Source organism: Prenolepis imparis, unplaced genomic scaffold, assembly GCF_030444845.1.
Source record: "Prenolepis imparis isolate NDT839.2.m4 unplaced genomic scaffold, iyPreImpa1.0 SCAF_1, whole genome shotgun sequence".
Classification (NCBI taxonomy): Eukaryota; Metazoa; Arthropoda; class Insecta; order Hymenoptera; family Formicidae; genus Prenolepis; species Prenolepis imparis.
The window spans coordinates 18,682,454-18,699,393 of NW_028141159.1; the positions used below are offsets into that span (position 1 = coordinate 18,682,454).

Here is a 16,940-nt window from a genome sequence, read left to right on the forward strand (position 1 = left end):
AGAAATGGATGCAGTGTGCGATGAGGATAGGCGGAGACGCCTACGGTCTTTGGAGGAGAGGATAAAGGATCCAAGAAGTGTCACAAATATCGATTGCTTATTGGATACAGTTCAGGCCCTAGTATTAGATTGTGATCATGCGAGTGTGAAACGTATGAAAAATATAGAAGCCTATATGAATAGATGTGAGTATTGTTTTTTAATGCTTAAAAACAAATGTAATATTCAATAATCTTTCTTAATTTTAAGCAAATAAGTGCATTACACATCAAAAGATTGAGAATATTTATTTGTATTTTTGCAGATGACTCGGTAGCACAAGAGATTTATAAAATGCGAATGCGTACGGATGATTTTACTTTGATAAAAGTAATCGGCCGTGGTGCATTTGGAGAGGTGCAGTTGGTTAGACACAGATCTACACAAAAAGTTTACGCTATGAAATTACTTAGTAAATTCGAAATGGTGAGATTCTTTATTCATTCAGTTTTGTGCATGTATAATAAAATTTTGTCTATGCTGTTCTTTAATCGCTTTTATCTCTTTAGATTAAAAGATCGGATTCCGCATTTTTTTGGGAAGAAAGAGACATAATGGCTCACGCGAATTCTCCGTGGATAGTCCAGCTCCACTTTGCATTCCAAGATCAAAAGTATTTATATATGGTTATGGATTATATGCCGGGAGGAGATTTAGTGAATCTGATGTCTAATTACGAAGTGCCAGAGAAATGGGCAAAATTTTACTGTGCCGAAGTGGTGCTTGCATTAGATGCGATACACCATATGGGTTTCGTTCACAGAGATGTAAAGCCGGACAATATGTTGCTCGACAAACATGGTCATCTGAAACTTGCAGACTTTGGCACGTGTATGAGGATGGACGCTGTAAGTTTAGTCTTTTATTATTTTTATATTTTCTTTTTTTAAATATTTTTATATTTGATTTAACATTTATAGTTTTTAATTTTAAATTAATTAAGTTTATATTTAAATACTCTTAATATAAAATATTTTGTAAAGATATTTTAATATTAAGACAAATTTTTGAATCATGAATTATTTTAAAGAAATGAATACTTTTAAATTCAAAATGTGAAAAGATGGTAATCTTAGAATATTGCGAAAAATAAGTTATATAAGTTTTTTCTCGTTTTTTTTTTCTAATTAAAGTTTTAATTTTAATCATTTTGTTTGCTTTGCAGGACGGTTTAGTACGATCCGATACCGCGGTTGGTACACCCGATTACATATCCCCGGAAGTTCTGCAATCGCAAGGCGGGGAAGGAGTGTACGGTCGCGAATGCGACTGGTGGTCCGTAGGTGTCTTCCTGTTCGAGATGTTGTTTGGCGATACACCGTTTTTCGCCGACTCTTTAGTCGGCACGTATTCGAAGATCATGGATCACAGAAACTCGCTATATTTTCCTCAAAATGTAGAGATTTCTCACTCGGCGAAGAACTTGATATGCGGCTTCCTCACCGACAGAACGAAACGCCTGGGTCGTAACGGTGTCGACGAAATTAAAAGCCATCCATTCTTCAAGAACGATCAGTGGACTTTCGATAATTTAAGGGAATGCGTGCCGCCGGTGGTGCCCGAACTTTCTGGGGATGACGACACCAGCAATTTCGATGATGTCGACAAAGAGGACGGACCGGAGGAGAGTTTTCCAGTACCTAAAGCTTTTTCCGGAAATCATCTGCCTTTCATTGGATTCACTTACTCGGGCGATTACCAGCTAATGTTTTCTTACGGCTCTAAGGAATCCGTAGACGGATTGGAGAATCATGTTAATAATGGTACCACTGACGATGTGAAGATCTCGCAGCTGGAAAACTTGCTGGATCGGGAGAGACGGCAAGTAGAGACGATGGAGTCGAGACAGAAGGCGTTGAACATGCAGTTGGAAGCAATGACACGCCGAGAAGCCGAGCTGCGCGAGGAAGTCGGCAGAGCGGACAAAGAGCTGACGCTGCTCAGGCACAATTACAAGGAGGCGCAACGTAGAGTGGAGCACGAGACGGAGATTCGTCGGAAGGCGGAATCATTGGTGGTGGAAGTGAAGAAGAAGTTTGACGAGGAACAAACGAGGCGGGCGCGAGATGTCAGCAACTCGCAGCAGACGTCCGAGCGAGTAACTACGTTGGAGAAGCAGCTGAAAGAGATGCAGTGCAAACTGGAGAGAGAAACGGAAACGGTGACGAGGTTGCGCAAGCAGGCGACGGAAATCACCGTGGCGCGTCAAGCCGCCGAGCAAATGGCGAACGAACTCCAAGTTGCCAGGGCTCAGCTGCAAGCACAGCGTGATAACTTGCAACAAGAGGTTGCCACTCTCCAGGTATAAATTAATTTCTTTTTCTAATTTTCAATTTTAAATGTTTTTCGCGAGATGCGTATACATTTTCGGAAAATTATAAATTCTCCAAAAAATTTATAGATTTTTATTTGTAAAATATTTTAATATTTTTTTATTTTATAAAGATAAAATTTTATTAAATATTCATATATTTAAAATTTTACAAATTTTAAATATTTAATTAATATTTAAATATTTAATTAAAATTGTAAAAATGTATAAAAACTGATTTAAAGAATAATTATTGATTTATAAAGAGCAATAATTTTTTTATGCACGAAATTTTTTTCCGTTTTTTTACAGGGCCAACTTTCCAAGGAACGTAGTTCGAGATCGCAAGCGTCATTGTTGACGGCCGAACTGGAGACACGTCTTTCTGCTTTACATCTCGAGTTGGAACGTAGTCGCGAGAAGGAGGAGAAGGCGACTCTGGATAATAGACAACTAAACGAAAGAATTTCCGCGTTAGAAAAGGAAGCTGCTAGTTTAACTCTGGAATTAAAAGCTGCGCAAGCCAGGTATAGTCAAGAAGTTGTGGCGCATCAAGAGACGGAGCGTTCGCGCATTCTTTCCAAAGAGGAGGCCAATTTGGAGGTTGTCAAAGGTATTTGTTTTAAATTTTATATAAAGATAAAGACATATTTCTGATAAAGCATATTTTATTTTGCGTACGCAACACACAGGACAAAAAAATGGAATTTTTGAAGGTAATATATGTGATTGGCAAATTCACTTTTTTTATCCTGGAAATATATTCTGGAATATCTAAATTATTTAATTTTGTATTCATAAACTGCATTTTTGTCATTTTGTGCTAATCTTTATTCGTCTTCTCATTATTGCTGCATATTTTTGTGTAATGGCGTATCCATTTGTGTACGTACACATTTTAATCTCTATCTATAAATTTTAAAGAAATGCATTACATACTGTTACTTATATTACGTATATTGATTTATTACAAATAGCTCTACAAGCAAAATTAAACGAGGAGAAAAGCGGAAGGCAACGTGCAGAATTACTTGCGCAGGAAAAAGAACGTCAGACATCGATGCTCTCTGTCGATTATAGACAGATACAACAACGATTGCAAAAATTAGAAGGTGAGCACAGACAAGAAGTGGAAAAAGGCAAAGTGCTGCAGGGCCAAGTTGAGCAGGAGCAACAGAGGAGGAACGTTCTTCAGACCGACTTAGGACAGCAAACGTCCGAAGCGGGAAGACTTCGCGCTCGTGAGCAACAATTGGTCGGAGAGGTTGCTCAGTTGAGGGAAGCTAAGCGGCAAATAGAAGAGGAGTTACATCACTTAAAAACGCAAAGAAACGTCGATCAGTTACAGACGAAAGAATTGCAGGAGCAATTGGAAGCCGAAGCTTATTTCTCGGTACGTAATAACAAAAGTTTGATTACGTATATGATCTCGAATCTGTAATTATCGAATAATAAACAAAAATGAATAAAAATAAAAAACGTTAAATATAAAAAGAAATATGAAATTTAACAATTCAAAGTTGTATTACAAAAAATTATCACGAATTTAGATTTTCAGGGAAAATAATCATAACTTTTGTTTTTCAGACTCTTTACAAAACACAGACGCAAGAATTACGTGAAGAGCTGGACGATAAAGTGAGGTTGCAGCAAGAATTGGAGGAAGAACGCAGTTCTTTGGTTCATCAGTTGCAATTGTCTTTGGCGCGCGGTGACAGTGAGGCGCTGGCCAGATCCATAGCCGAGGAGACCGTAGCAGACTTGGAGAAGGAAAGAACCATGAAGGAGCTGGAATACAAAGACGGATTAGCCAAGCATCATCAGGAGTTGAGTTCAAAGGAACAAATTATAAACAGACTGAAAGAGAACGAAAGCGAATTCAAGAAATCAGTCGATCAGACTCTGAAGGATAAGGAAGACTTGAGCAAGCGGTTGAAAGAATCGCAAGAGCAACTTGGCAAAGCGCAGTTTAACGCGGAAGAAATTGAAAAGCTGAGCAGCAAGCTGAAAACTGAACAACTGTTGAAGCAGCAGGCAGTCAACAAGCTGGCCGAGATCATGAATCGAAAGGATCTTTCGTCGAGCGGAAAGAATAAAAACAAGGCGTCTGCCGCAGATTTGAGAAAGAAGGAGAAAGATTGTAGGCGCCTGCAGCAAGAACTCACTCAAGAGAGGGAAAAGTACGGACAACTGGCAGCTAAATGGCAGAAAGATTTGCAAGATTTGCAAGTAAGCGAGATATATATCTACTTCTATTGAGACTTTAAAATATGATATAAAATTGTTTGAGTGCGTAAAAAAATATATATATAATTTTTTGTTTTCACAGGCGCAACTCGTAGAAGAGAATCAGGCGAAGCTAAGGCTGCAGATGGAACTGGATTCGAAGGACTCGGAAATAGAAACGCTGCAGATGAAAATCGCGTCGCTCAATTCGGAAACTGCAAGTGTCTCGTCCATCGAGAACGACGACGCTGAGGATTCGGTTCTGTCCGAGCACGGTACAATGAGACTGGAGGGTTGGTTAAATGTGCCAAACAAGCAGAATATTAAGCGGCACGGCTGGAAGAAGCAATACGTCGTTGTTTCGTCCAAGAAGATAATTTTCTATAATAGCGAAAACGACAAGATGAACGCCGATCCGGTTCTGATATTAGACTTGAATAAAGTCTTCCACGTTAGATCTGTTACTCAGGGTGATGTTATCCGAGCCAATGCCAAAGATATACCCAGAATATTTCAGGTAACACTACTTCATTAATCTCGATTCTTTGAATTGTTGCCATACTTGTGTCAGAACCGCGCGCATTAATTAATCATCTCGTTTGCAGTTACTCTATGCCGGTGAAGGTGAAGCGAGACGACCCGGCGACGAAGGAAATACACTGCCCGGAGTGGATTTACCGCAGCTCACAGATAAACCCGGCACTCAGTCGCTGAAGGGCCACGAGTTCGTGTCAATATCTTATCACATGCCGACGACCTGCGAGGTCTGTTCGAAGCAGCTCTGGCATATGTTTCGTCCTTCTCCGGCTCTCGAGTGTCGAAGTACGTATTGTATCCGTTATAATAATTTAATTATTATTTAATTTATTTATTAATAATTTAATTATAATAATTATAATAATTTAATTAATATAATAATTATAATTATTCACATATAACTTCTATATACGTCGTTTTTGTCTATATAAAACGAAACGTCGATTGTACGCAGGGTGTCGCATTAAGGTTCATAAGGAACACTTGGATAAGAAGGAGGATGCCATAGCCCCGTGCAAACTGCACTACGATCCGAACAGCGCTCGCGAGTTGTTGCTGCTCGCGGCGAATCCCGAGGACCAGAAGTACTGGGTCTCACGGCTGTCCAGGCGCGTTCAGAAATGCGGCTACAAAGCGAACTCGCACGCGGACGGCACGGGACAGCGCGTTTCGCCAAGGTAGCGTAGCTGTTGCTGCTGCTCGACGTGAGCGGGGACTAAGTAGCTCTCTTATTTTGTGACGTCGCATGATGTGGGTGTAGAGAGGTTAGACTCGTTTAATTTTTCTTCCTTTTCTTTTTTTTTTTGTATCATTCTTTCTCCACCAACATTGTATATAATTGTACATATATTGGCACAATGCATGACGTTGATTGTTGTGAGTGGCTATTAAAACTAATCGAACAATTAAGTGAAATCAGAAAAGTGCTAAAAGACATGTATGTATCGATTAGGAGTAGTGTGTCTACATGTAGATATTATATTGCACAATGAAATTTTAGCTTTCGGCGCTTCCTGCAGAAACGGGTTAGGGTTATATATGTATATTATATATAGCTTGTCATTTTCTTCAATCATATCATATTATATATATACATACTATCGAATTATATTATGCTTTTGAAGCGTTTTATAGCTTTGCCATGTTTTTTTATTTGTGTTTTTGAAATCGAACGATGTATATATAAATAACAGATTTATATGACTTATATATTATATATTTTTTCCAGAGAATCCACGAGGTCGACTTTAAAGCCATACTTATCGGTACAGCAACGATCCGCGACATTGCCAGCGAACGCCAGTATGGGCAAGTGATCTTGGAAGAAGCTAGTATTGGCGATTAAGGATTCCACTCACGATCTGCTACCGCATTTTCCGCGTTAATGGTGGTGATGTGAGGTCAGTGAGGATCATCAAGAACTCCTACTAACCTCGCGATTTTCTCTGCGCACCTGGCAACTGAAGTAGACTGTCAATAATTTCCTAGATCGACGTGAGAATAATTGAAATAGCGATTGCGATCATAATGTGACATTTGCAGCTAAGGGTAAGTAAAATTCAAGTTCGAATATTGCTGGAGAAAACAGGGTTACTATATGTGTACCGGGTGATAAACGGATACGACGGATGTAGGAAGGATGGAGAGAGATAGGATGCCGTGTTTTCCCGGGACAATAATAGAATTAATTTGAAACGCGCCGTGTGTTCCTCATAATTGCTGGATCTTTTTATCGTGAGCGACGTGTAGTAATAATCTTTTTCGTACGGTGTTCGTGATATTCGCGGCGGATTGTAAAACGTTCTTTCGAGAAGAGAATGATTGAATTTCTGCAGTGATTTTTCTGGATTAGAAACTCTATATTCGACTTTGTATACGCACATTTCTTACTGCCTTTGATAATGATTAACGATAAATTGTGATGGAGACTTTTAGCTTAAGGCGTTTTTTCGATGCTTTAAACCGAAATTTCGGAAGCTTGGAAAAAAGAGTATATATAGTATTTTGGAATTATTTTATATATACACAGAATGTTCTTTGAGAACAGCACGTGTAGATGTGCGCGGGGATCTTTTTGCTTTTAACATGAGTATTAGGAAGGATTTATTTCACGTTTGATAGTTGAGGTGTGTTTTTCGACGGAGTTTAATTTCAAGAAGGTGTAAATAACTGAACACGCGTTCGGAGATCAACGTTTTTATCGAAATCCCGGCAAGTGAGTTGGTTCATGTCGGCGGGCATCGCGAGGAAGAAGCAATATTTGTGAAATTGATCAGAATGTGGCGTCTAATGTTAGGGCTATATGAGTACACAGTAATGAGTGCCAGCTTGTATAGTAGAGATAACGATTACGATTGTACTTTAAGAGTTTTTTTATTACAATACACGAGCTAATGACGTCCGCTGTATCCCGACAGAGACAGAGAAAGAGACAAAAAAAAATATCATGCATAATTTAGAAGCTCAGGAGCTTCGTCAAGGTGCCATACGGCTTGGCCATTCTCGGCATCGGAGAAAGCGATAGGAAGAAACAAAGAAAGAAAAACGAGAAAGATCTTAGGAATCGTGTTAAATATTATTAACGCATCATCGCCACCTGTGTTCTTTCCAAAATACCTCCGCGAGACAGAATCGTCGGAACGAAGAGAACCGCTTCGCTCGATATCAGTAAATTAATTCTGGTTAACATTCTTCTTCCCCAGCGAGCTGAACTTATAGATATATTAGTTGCAATTAAGCGAGTTGAACGAAACTCTTCATTGTGATTCCTTGCCTCTTTTCTAGAGATACAATATAAAAGAATTTATCTCGGAGATCTAGAAAAAGTTTTACATTTTTTTTCTCATAAAAGAGATAAAAAATTAATTAAAAAGTCAATTAAATTACGATAGTTAGATTTAGACAGGGAATCGATAATCAGGACAAACAATAAAGGAAGCAAGATTAGTTCGTTATACGTACTGCAAAATTCTTTTTCTTTATTTGGATTATAGCTAGAACTTTCTAGATGGAGGAAGGAGAAATGCTTTGACCGGAATTAGTTAACTAAAGTTGTCGGTGTAACTGGTTTTAAGAACTCAGCGAGACGTCCATCAAATGGTGCTCTTTCCACTTTTTCCCCTGTTCTATCCATCCTTTTGGTTTGATAAAACGTTAAGAGCGAGCAAGAAACTGTCAATGCTTCTCGTCGTCGTAATAAATTTGTGAAAGTACGAAGAAGAAAAAGACAGAGAGAGAGAGAGAGATAAAATTGAAATAGAAAGAAAACGTCATCCGATATTCCGCGCCCCGTGCCTTCTTCATTAATTTGGTTCTCCACGAGAGCGAAATTTGGAGAAAATTGACAATGAGAAAGAGCGAGAGAGAATGAGTGAGTGAATGAATAAGAATGAGAGTGTGCGAAAATGATGGAGGGCGAAATAGAGAAAGAAGAGGATGAACTTGTTACAGCATATTTTATTATTGTTTAGTTATTTACAATCTGTATATTATTAATTAATATTACGATTAAAAGTATTTTGTAGATAATATGCGGCTCTCCCTTTGATGATACATTTTATGACCACCGATTGCATTTGCGATAATCGCGTTAATTAATTAGGGGCGATTTTTTTTTTCCATTGCGGTTCTTTTTTTTTATATAATGCTACAATCGGTGGCTCAAAAACTGCCCTCGTTCTCGATTAATTGTGGGCATGAAGTGGAGCTCGTCTCGTAAAATTAAGAGATCCCTTATATGGCTGTATTGATAAATTTATAATGCAACATTATTCGAGAGTAGATCTGAATTGTCTTAAACACGTTAATTAAAATACTCGTTATGTCGTCTTCCCCTTTGATGAAACTGTCCCATTTTAATTAAATCTAAAAGTTTTTAAAAATATATTAAGAAATAGATATGCTCTCAATTTACTCGTTTGCGAAAGAGCAAATATACCCCAAAAAATTCGTTTCCTATAACACACGCAAGGATTATTTTATTTGGATATTTATTTGGAATTGATAATAAGTGGTACACATTAAAATGCATGAAGGAGTTCTCTTAGTATTTTTTTCGAACTTATCTAGAAATCAAGCTGAGAGAAAGAGAGAGAGTGATTAAAAAATTAAAATTATTTTCAAATTTCTACATATATACAATTTTTACGTAAACGTTTTAACACATACGAGTATTCATTCTATATTTAAAATAAATCTATTTTGTATTATAAATAATATTTCTATCGCAAAACACACACTAGAGGGATAAGAGCCGGGGATCTAACAATAAGAAACGAAGTTAACTATAGCTTTTAAATTCGTTGAAATTTATTTCGACTACATTTGAAAAATCCTGCGTGTGTGAATGAGATCGTGTGAGACCGACATGCAAAAATAACACATGACGCAAGAACCGAATAATCCATATGAAAACGAATAATTTTTATTTTTTATAGCGAATTCGAGAGAAAGCTCTGTCTTTCTTAAAATACCGTAAAAACGAGTAAACTCTCCGTGAACGACGCATTCGATCAAATATTTCTATATTCGATTACGTTTTTCATAATTGTTCTAGATATGAACTAATCTCTTTTTTTTTCATGCTAGATCATTTATTGGATATGTAACGCGTTCTTCATTCTTCACGGTCGTTGCACTTTTCGTCCCCACCGAAGGTTTACCTATCTATCTACCTCCCACTTTCCCTTACAGACGCGTTGCGTTATTTCAGAAAGTACAACATCAACTTTCTTCGTCGCTCGCGATAGATAAAAACTGGTTTATCGTCTCACCAATATCCTGTATATTCGAGTATCAGATAGAACGACGAATTTATACGTGAAGAATTTGTAAAATCAATAACTGACGGCTTCTATCGGCGGATCTAGAGATCTGCCGAAGCAAGGATATACACATCCGAATAATTGTGGAATCATCGGAAGCTAGGAATGGATTCAAAAAGTTGTTCTATACGCAATATTAAATTGATACGATTTTACAAAATATTAACATCAACGCACGCGCGAATGATTTATAATGGACGACAGGAACGAAGCGCTCTTCAAACATCATATGGAATCTCGATACTGCAATAATACGATATAAATCTTCGTTTATATGTACAACAGAGAAGGGATCCGCTTTCGCTAATGATACGCTATTTTATAAAGGCGAATAATCGATACATTAGATGTAGACACATGCATGTCGCGGGACATAATGTGAGTTTAGGGGCCGAGCGAATACAGACGAGCAGGAGATAGAGACGAAGAATCTCTTGGGTATAAACGAAGGATCGTTGCTCCGTTCGCTTACGCGCGATACGTACATATGTAAATCTCTACTTCCACGTGGTTAATGACGAAGCTATAAAAACTCTTGAAAATTCAGAGGAAAGAGATATGCTTTCCTTTTATTAGAGAACCACTGTTATATCAAGGTTGATCGTCACAACGTCTTTCAGAGTTCTCTAACGCAAATTATTTTTCAAGTCTTGAGAATCTTTTTTTCAAAGAAGAGTTTTCCGCTTCTTAAAAAAAAGATTTTGTTTTAAATTTTTTCGAAGAAGCTTTCCATTTCCTTTTTTCAACGGAGATCTGTTTTTTTCTCGTCTGTCGCGAAGAAAGTTTCAATTCTTTCTTTCATCTTCTGAAAAAGGTTCTTTTGCTTTCTCTTTTCCTTTCTTCGCGTCTCCAAAGTTGTTCGTGATGTTTCGCTCCGTTCGGAGTTTAATTTCCGACGAGACTGCGTAGTCTCGTAGCGAAAGATTATTTTCTTACAAGAGCAACTAGACCGCGATTCAAATGCGTTAACTTTGGTTTCATTGACAATTTCGTTGGAGTTGGAGAGGACTGTTGATGGTTTCGATTTGCCGCCTGCTGCATGCTTTGCGTTTTCTTCTTCATTGATTCTTGCTTGGCACCTCTGTGTTTTTTGGCACAAACAAATTTATTATTTTAATACTTTGTTTTGCAGTTGTCATATTTTTAAAATCAATATATCAATAATTTTTTAAATCAATTTCATTGCGGATACTTTTTGCTAAATATGTAATTTCGGTAAAAAATCGAAGAAAAATTAAAACAAATAGATTAGTGAACTCAATATTTCGTTTTTGTAATTAAATGTGATGTAGATTCTTGAATTATAAATATTTTACAAACACTCACAAGTATCGAGTGAGATCCTCCACGTCGACGAGCATCGAATCTTGCTCCATGTGCAAATCGTCTCTCCTCAAAAGTCCTTCAACGAGCGCTTCGTTCAGGGCGGCAATTCTCGCGTGTAAATCGTTCGCCACTACTTGCAATTGCGCGACGTTTAATTCCGTGAGAAGAACTCGGGACAACCTGCGTCTATCTTCTCCCAATTGAACACCGACCTAGAAAAATACAAGGTCCAAGAGTTAATTAAATGTAATTTAAACGACATAACGAGCAATTTAAAAGTAAGCAGATTTAACTCTCGAATATATATTTATATGATTTTTTCGCAAATGAAATTCTATTCGTTATTTAGACAATTAGTAATTAGAGCCTACTCTTAATACTAACTTTTTCCAAACTGCATCGCACCATCTCGGTGATGGGGCTCTGCTTCAGCCTCTGCCTTTCCACTTCCATCTGCATGTGAGCCATCTCCTTGGCCTGCGCCAGGGCCATTCGCGCTTCGGTCTGTAATCTAGCTTGCCGCGCGAAAAAGTCCGCCTCGTCAACCGGTGGTGTAGAATTTGCGTCGAGTCTCAGAGACGGAAGACTCAACACCTGCGGCCTCGTCGGCTGCTTCGAACTGCCGAACTGCTTCGAACCGAGAGACGTGGGTGTTGATCCTGGAGACGTGTCGTTTTCCGAGCCCGGGGACTCGGTGTCCGACGATGTCTCGTTCATGAAGCAGATCTGGAGGTTCATTCCTGCGCAAAATAAATGCATGATCCTCATGATTCGTCCTTTAGTATTTTAATTGCACGGGAATATGCAAAATCATTCAAGTTATTTAGCGATTATATTTGATTGAAAGATCATTATCAGTTTAATAAGAAATTATTTTTTTAATAAGATTATTTTAATAAGAAATACGAAATATATATGAGCCATGCGTCAGCAGAAATGAACATGAAATGAATATGATAAAAGTAATATTCCCGTATATGATCTATTAATGATTCGCGCGATAGACTATCTTTCTTTGGAAGTTAATCATTTACACTTGCATAATTGTGCATTCATTCGCTTAATTATTATTTAAAACCATCGTAAGAGGGAGGGGGGAATAAAATTCGGAGCTATACGAACCACTCTGAAGACGCGACTGAAGACTTGGCTTTCGTCCACGTTCGGCGCGCATATCTTCGGCATCAGGCCCCATCGCGAGTCTCCTTCTGATTTCCTCGCGATCGTTCCGTCGCTGCAAACATAAGAAAGAACAAATAGTAAATTAGCCTTACATCTTGTATACAGAAATGAAATCATGAACCGTGATAATCGCTAAATTTCACTTTGAATTTTACTTTATTTACACATATGAATATATATCATATGTCGACTAGTACAGCGTATAAAGAGTTAAACAATTCTTGAAGAAAAAATGTACACTGAGAAAAAAAATTATTAACTTGACTAAATCGTTCAACTAATTACTATTTTGTTAATTGAACATATAAAAGTATTTAAATTAAATACATCTTAAATCTAATATAATGTGTTTTGACTTAAATACTTATATATGTTCAAGTAACAAAATAATAATTAGTTGAACGATTTATTCAAATTAACAACTTTTTTTTCTCAGTGTAGGAGATAATTATAATATTCGAATACAAAGAATGATCTCTATTATAATTTAAATATAAAACGTGCACTGAATCTAAAGTCGAACATACAAAGCACCTAAAGATTCAGAAGAGAAAGAATCTAATCCTATACATGTCACAAATAATTAACGTTGTCATGAATAAATAATAGTATCATAAGCTTTAATATTTCTCGATATCAAATATATATCATTGCTGTGCTCTCGGGAAATTTTTACAAATCAATTCGCGCACCTGCAGATTATCATCAAATTCGCCACGTACAACTCTGTCGAATCGTGCAATCACATCTTCCCTTTCGCTCTCCTTTGTTTCTTTCGATTGTTCGATTGCTACAGTCGATTCCGGAGGTTTATCCGTTTCCGCGGTAGTTTCTTTATCATCATCCTGATGCCACACAAATTAACACTTTTCACTTTTACAACATTAATATACGCGATGAGACAATAACGACATTATTTTGTCCACTTGCGAAGGACGACAGATTTTTACAGATTCGATGCATATTATCTAACGCATGTTATGATAGTCAAAGACAATAACTTTTAAATTTCTTAATACCTTTTAAAAATCGCGAAACGATAACAAAAAAAATTTATAGTATTGACTTTAGAGTTGCTTGTGAGAAGAATCTAAATTATATATCTTAATTAGTTCAATCTAAATTATATATCTACGTTTTATATTAATAAGGATGCAACTTCGAGTATAGACATTTCGCAACTCGGTGTGCAGAGTGTAAAGACGCTCAGCATTCTCTCTTGCTTGAGTTTAATTACAGTTTGTTGGACAAATAGAGCAAGGCAATTGCGATTGCGACAGGGAATCGAACTTGTTTCCACGCTAAAAATCTGTGTTTGTTCATTAACACCGCGATTTCCGTGACCCACTTTCACGCCTGCGTCGGTCCGGAACCGTACCGAATCGTTGTAGTTCGTCGACCTTCCTGTCGGAACGACAACACGAGCAGAGATCTGATTCAGGTGAATTATTAAATCTAGCACGTCCAAGCCAGATGTAATAATGCAACTGTTTGTTTCGTTCTCCACGTGCATCGGTCACGTGCAAACGAAACACGCGAGATCGATGAAGAGTAATGACGTTTTTTTATACATCTGCAATTTTGACATCTTTTCTATCACACCTGTTTGATTTCTGTCACATCCGTTTGAATTGAAAATGTTAAAATTTTTTTAAACGTTAATTAATTTTTTAAATTTGTTTCCACACTTATTCTGACTCATAGAACCATTTGAATCAACATATCTTGCGTTAGAATCTATGTGATTTCCGCTTTTTAGAGTATCGAAATTAAGTATGCTGCAATCATTCGCTGCTAATGACAAGTACAAAAAAAATGTGGTAATGTTGCCAGTGAAATATAAAATAGTTGAATGACTCAGAATGTCGATGAAATAATATTTCGATAGCAAAGTATTATTGCTCCGGATCATTTTGAATTTTGAGACAATTAAATCCGTAAATTATTTAAGTAAATTTTAATGTGTCCTCGACTATCATAACATTTTTCTGAAGAATTATCAGCGGAATCATTTCCTCTCTTAGTTAGAGTTAATATTATTACTTCATTCAATAAAATGCAATTTATCTTTGGTTTCGCGCTATTTTTTATTTTTGTATTTATTAGATAAAAAAATTCAATTAAAAATTAAAGAACGAAATTATATGAATCGAGATGAAATGACGATGTAACTTAGTTTTTTCCTTCCGCTTGAGGAATATTATCACAAACAAGATTCGAAAAAACAGAAATGCTACAGAGTAAATTCGTGGATTTGGTGCACTTGTATCCCTTTGTGTCTAAGTTACATTGCGGATGGATACACTGTCGTCCTTCGCGATACGCGTTTCCCTTACAAAATCGAGATCGTTGTCGTAAGTGAACGTGTAGAGATCCGCGACGAATCTTGAGTCCTTCTTGTAATGTTTGCGCGATTTGTTGCTGCTGCCCATGATCGCGCACCACCTCGTCGTTTCTATCGTAAGAATGCTATGGAAGAAGAAAATTCTTCCTCAAGCAATCTTATCTGCAGAAAGTTCAGACTCTTCTAGATTTTTTCCTTCAAACGTCTTATACTATTTTGTCCTTTCAACTTTCTGAAATTGCTTTCTCACAATCGCGCATAGGTCCGTGATCTAGAAAGGGAGTCGTCGATCGAACTTGGTCAACCAAGGTTGTTGTAGCTGACCCCGAAGACGAGTCACGAGACGACTTTTGCTTGCTTGCGCGCGCGAGACGAAGACTGCACGAGACTGCAAAGCGAGTCGAGCGAAATCCTTCGTTAAGGTTTGCTGGTCGCAAAGGAGGTGCTCAATGGTGATGGCTAGGTAGTGGTGGTTGCGGTCGTGGAGGTGGCCCTGTGTCTGCCGAGGCCTAGCACCTAGGAAAAGGCTTCGCACAGAGACCCTCGGTGAAAGTGCCGGATAGGAATGTGTTGGTGCATGTATGTTGAATCGGCCACGTTTCCGAGTTCGCGTTCGTGCAATTCGCTTCATCTCTTTGCGGAAAATGGGTGTAGAATCGCATCCGATGCTGCGCTCGATGGATAGTTCACAATAGCTCGCCAGGAATGAATGATCTGATAGCGAGATACAGATTCTTGTATAGTCTCGTGTTCGATGGAGATCTCACTCGGAAGTAAAATTTCTAGACGCGAGGAAGTTGATATATGCGATATGTGTCTCGTTATCTCGGTTTTGCATCGTATTTCGATATTTGTGTAACATTGTGTAATATTATGCATTGTATGTCGTTGTCATTCATAGCATTAAAGTTAGTATGCTTGGTAACTCGATAACTTTGTAATCTGATAACTTGACAAAGTGTGAACTGACGCTATGATACGAAACTAAGAGCATTTTTTTGAAAAGTTATATATTACGCGATGCTACAGAAGAGTGAGGCTGTATTTTACAGTAAAAGTATGCAAAACATAAAGTGTCCCCCCAAATCGAACATATTGTTTTTTTTTTTTTACATAGAGAAATATTAAGGACTAAAGATACGACTATATAAAAAGATACTGTTTACAAATAGGGATTTCATTTAAATATTGATCCGTGAGAAAGTAACGTGTATAAATCAGTTTCTAGATATTTTATGAAAACATTTTTATCTCGTTCCAATCTGCTGTGAGTTCTCATACATATTCTCCTTCTCACAGAAACAGCGTAAATAATTGTGCAACTGTTGTATTTCGCTGGATAATTAGAGACATACAAAATAGAAAGTTATACATTCAATTTGCACAATCATATTATGTTTTATTGTATGCTGGAAAGTCTAGAGAGTGATCTGTTGCACGCAGAGAGACGCTTTAAAGGCTATAGGCCGGATAAGATGATTAAAAAAAAGTGCCCCCGCGCGAAACAACTTAATTATTTGCATAATACTTGTAAATTAAAATAGTTTTTTAGCGCGGTTTAAAACTCCCCATCCCCTCCCTCTCCTACATAGCAAAAAAATGTTTTTTAAATTTAATTTTTTTCCGTGTTTATTCTTATGAATTCTTGATATAAAATATATGTTAATAAGACAGAATGTTTCTTCTTTACAAAATATTATTTTGGATTGTTTTATGTGCCACATTTAAATTTGTAATATATCTGTATCTATATCAAATGTGGCAGTAAAACAATTAAAAAAAAATTTCTTGTAAAGAAGAAACATTCTTTCTTGTTAACATTTTTTATATCAAGAATTCATAAGCATATAAACACGTAAAAAAATTAAATTTAAAAAATAGGTTTTTGTTTCTTTTGTAGAAGAGGGAAAGGGTGAGGGATTATGAACCGCGCTAAAAACTTTTTTAGAAGTATTGCGCAAATACTTTTAAGTCATTTCGGAGGGACACTTTTTTCCATCTTATCCAACTATATATATAGTATTTTTAATGCGCTATGCAAGCTGCAGCTGCATCGGCTGCGTTACGTCGTTGCAACAAAAGATCGTTAAATCATCTTCGGGGTCGTGCGTAAAGCGTTTCGGTTGACCGATCATGCGTTACTTCTGACCTA

The 16,940-nt window shown here is 37.2% G+C and overlaps 2 protein-coding genes across 9 annotated transcripts in view; one reads left to right on the top strand and one right to left on the bottom strand.

Annotated features, from left to right (window-relative positions):
* Positions 1 to 4: 4 nt before the first annotated feature.
* On the top strand, positions 5 to 9,006 carry Rock2 (Rho-associated, coiled-coil containing protein kinase 2). 6 transcript variants are annotated; one of them, XR_014425101.1, is made up of 12 exons: positions 5 to 185; positions 305 to 465; positions 549 to 887; positions 1,205 to 2,341; positions 2,663 to 2,963; positions 3,013 to 3,066; positions 3,328 to 3,743; positions 3,938 to 4,579; positions 4,680 to 5,093; positions 5,182 to 5,398; positions 5,568 to 5,877; positions 6,342 to 9,006. XR_014425101.1 is itself a non-coding variant. In XM_083035421.1 (12 exons), exons 1-12 carry the CDS (start codon positions 5 to 7, stop codon positions 6,427 to 6,429), a joined length of 4,173 nt encoding a protein of 1,390 aa, XP_082891547.1. In that variant the 3' UTR covers positions 6,430 to 9,006. The 6 variants fall into 6 exon arrangements, 5 of the variants coding, with proteins under 5 accessions (XP_082891547.1, XP_082891557.1, XP_082891567.1 ...); XM_083035421.1 differs by having other exon boundaries at positions 5,568 to 5,790; XM_083035431.1 differs by having other exon boundaries at positions 3,337 to 3,743; positions 5,568 to 5,790.
* The window catches only part of Schip1 (Schwannomin interacting protein 1), a 19,687-nt gene continuing 11,296 nt past the window's right edge, over positions 8,550 to 16,940 (bottom strand). For all 3 annotated transcript variants that reach the window (XM_083035516.1, XM_083035499.1, XM_083035507.1), the window contains 4 exons: positions 12,385 to 12,496; positions 11,647 to 12,002; positions 11,263 to 11,474; positions 8,550 to 11,017 (listed from right to left, as the gene is read on the bottom strand). In XM_083035516.1, the coding sequence (XP_082891642.1) occupies positions 10,861 to 11,017; positions 11,263 to 11,474; positions 11,647 to 12,002; positions 12,385 to 12,496 (837 nt within the window). In that variant the 3' untranslated portion in view covers positions 8,550 to 10,860. The remainder of the gene's footprint in view (positions 11,018 to 11,262; positions 11,475 to 11,646; positions 12,003 to 12,384; positions 12,497 to 16,940) is intronic.